This window comes from Vombatus ursinus, unplaced genomic scaffold (assembly GCF_900497805.2).
Source record: "Vombatus ursinus unplaced genomic scaffold, bare-nosed wombat genome assembly UNPS02014837.1, whole genome shotgun sequence".
NCBI classification, from domain to species: domain Eukaryota; kingdom Metazoa; phylum Chordata; class Mammalia; order Diprotodontia; family Vombatidae; genus Vombatus; species Vombatus ursinus.
The window spans coordinates 2,805,131-2,807,469 of NW_020954615.1; the positions used below are offsets into that span (position 1 = coordinate 2,805,131).

Below are 2,339 nucleotides of genomic sequence, written 5' to 3' on the forward strand. Positions count from 1 at the left end.
AACCACCATATTTCAGGCACTTGAAGAACACGAGGCTGTGAGCACCTGATATATTTCATCCTTGTAACCGGAGCAAAACTCCTCTGATTGTTCTTCCCCATCTCCCACTTTATATTTTATTTTTGGTTTTTTTAATTTTTTTGAGGCATTTGGAGTAAAGTGACTTGCCCGGGGTCACACAGTAAGTGTCTAAGGTCGCATTTGAACTCAGGTTCTTCTGACTGCAGGGCTGGTGCTCTATCCACGGTGCCACCTAGCTGCCCCATTTTACATTTTGTTTTTCATTCATTGCACTATGATGCTTTCCATCCCCACAGCTCAGCTTTCACTATTGCCCTACAAGCCTTCTGGAAGTGCCGAAATGTACTATGTTCCGAGCTCATTGGAGCCACCCCAGTATCCTGTTGCCAAGTCAGAGACCACTCTGGAGAGCAGCCACTCAGGTAGTATGTGAATCTTTGATTTATGAAAATATTATTGGTGTTAGCTTCCCATGATAAAGTGTGAAAATTGCAAGTACTTCAGTATTCTTTGTGCACTGTTCATTGTGGGAACTCAGTTAAAAAAACAAACAAACAAAAACAACTCCAAATAGCTGAATAATGGAGGCAGTTGGTAGGTGGTCTATCTAGGAAAGAAGCTCATTTTGTTTTATCTCCTTATCCTTGTGGTTCTGCTTTGTTCTTAGATGATAAGCCTTTAGAACTTTAGATCTGGTTTTTTTTAGGCATTCACATACCTCTGTTGACTGAGTTCTGTCTTCTAAGTGATGTCACTCTCGTATACATGCCACTAGACTTCTGCCCCACGTTCAAGGTACATGTGAACTACTTGTGTATACATAAATAAGTATGCACAAACTAAATACAAGGTAATTTTCTGCAGGAGGGAGGAGTGCAATAATAGCCGTTGGTAGGGTAGGGTGGGGTGGAGTCAGGAAACACTGCCTATTTTGAAGCAATTTAATGAGAAAAGAAGTGATGTATCCTCCCAGCACAGAGAACAGCCTGTGTGCAGATGGAGGGCCCTGCTTCAGGAGCAGTGAGGCCAGTTTGATGGGACTCTAGATGGTGCAGATCAATCAGGCTTATTAAGTGCCTACTATGTGCTTGGGTACTGAGAAGGCAAAGCTCTGGAAATAGATAGAGCAAAAATAGTATCTGCCCTCAAGGAGCTTGTGTTCCAATGGGAGAGGCCACAGAGTACACAAATGGGTACCCACAGTAGATGTGCAGAGCAAATGGCCTGAGGGGGAGGCCCAGGTGCCTCGGAGGGACAGCAGGTAGAAGAGCAGGAGGTCAGTGGTAACCAGAAACATGCCAGAGTTGTGATGAGGGCATAGGAGAGGTGACAGAGTTGGAGGCTTCCCAGAAGGCACCCCTGGCTCACAGTTTTCCTCTCCAACCTGCCCTGGCTGTGATTCTTTTCTTGGAGAGGGGAAGTTGACCCTTTTATCTTCTTCCTGCCCTTCTGAGGTTTTCTCCCCTCCATATTGGCCTCCACCTGCAGACTTGGGGCTCTCCCTCCTCACCTTCACCACCTCCTGGCCTCCTTGGCTCCTAACTGTTAGTGCCTTCTCTATGGGACTGCCTTCTGTTTACTCTGTGTATATGTTATTTGCACATAGTTGTGTCCCCCTTTAGGATGTAGGCTCCTTGAGGGCAGGGATTGTATTTTTTCCTTTCCTTGCCCAGCACTTAACACGGTTTCTAGCATGTAGTAAACACTTAATAAATATTTGTGGTTGCTGACTGACCTCCCATATTTACTGCATTTCAACTGTGTGCCCGCATGGCCATATTGTCAAGCTCTTGATTACCCAGCATGACTCTGTCTGCCCAATTCTGAACTCCACAATTTCATTTTCCAGCGGTACCCTCTTATCTTCTGGGTCTTGCCTACCCTCACAATATACCTACTCTTTGAACTCTTGTCCTTGGCCCTTCCCTTTTCTTCACATCTTTCTCTCAGCCCAGTTGTATCCTCCAGTTGGTTAGATGCTTCGATGATTTTTTTGCCCTTCTGCTTTCTTGATTGGCTCACTGTGAGCTCTGGCTAGTCCACAGTCTCTCCTTTCTCTGCTCCTCTGGCTAATGACGTGCCTGTATGGTGGTGACTAGCGATTTCCTTGGTGTCAATGCTTCCTCCATTTATACAACTCACAATTCCCTTTAACTTAGAAGAAAGGTCTTTGAGAGTTACTCCAGCCAAAATCTACTGCTTTGTTTGCAAGATGAGTAAAGAAATAATTAGAGAGCAAGCAGTGTTCTGAATGAGATCGTCACCTGACCCAGGTGTACTGAAAGAATTGGTGTATATGATTGGAGGAAGAGGGGGAG

The 2,339-nt window shown here is 45.1% G+C and overlaps 1 protein-coding gene across 3 annotated transcripts in view; it reads left to right on the plus strand.

Moving 5' to 3' along the window:
• Positions 1-2,339, plus strand: part of ALMS1 (ALMS1 centrosome and basal body associated protein) — a 54,301-nt gene that overhangs the window by 14,033 nt on the left and 37,929 nt on the right. For all 3 annotated transcript variants that reach the window (XM_027839947.1, XM_027839950.1, XM_027839948.1), the window contains exon 2: positions 318-443. In XM_027839947.1, the coding sequence (XP_027695748.1) occupies positions 362-443 (82 nt within the window). In that variant the 5' untranslated portion in view covers positions 318-361. The remainder of the gene's footprint in view (positions 1-317; positions 444-2,339) is intronic.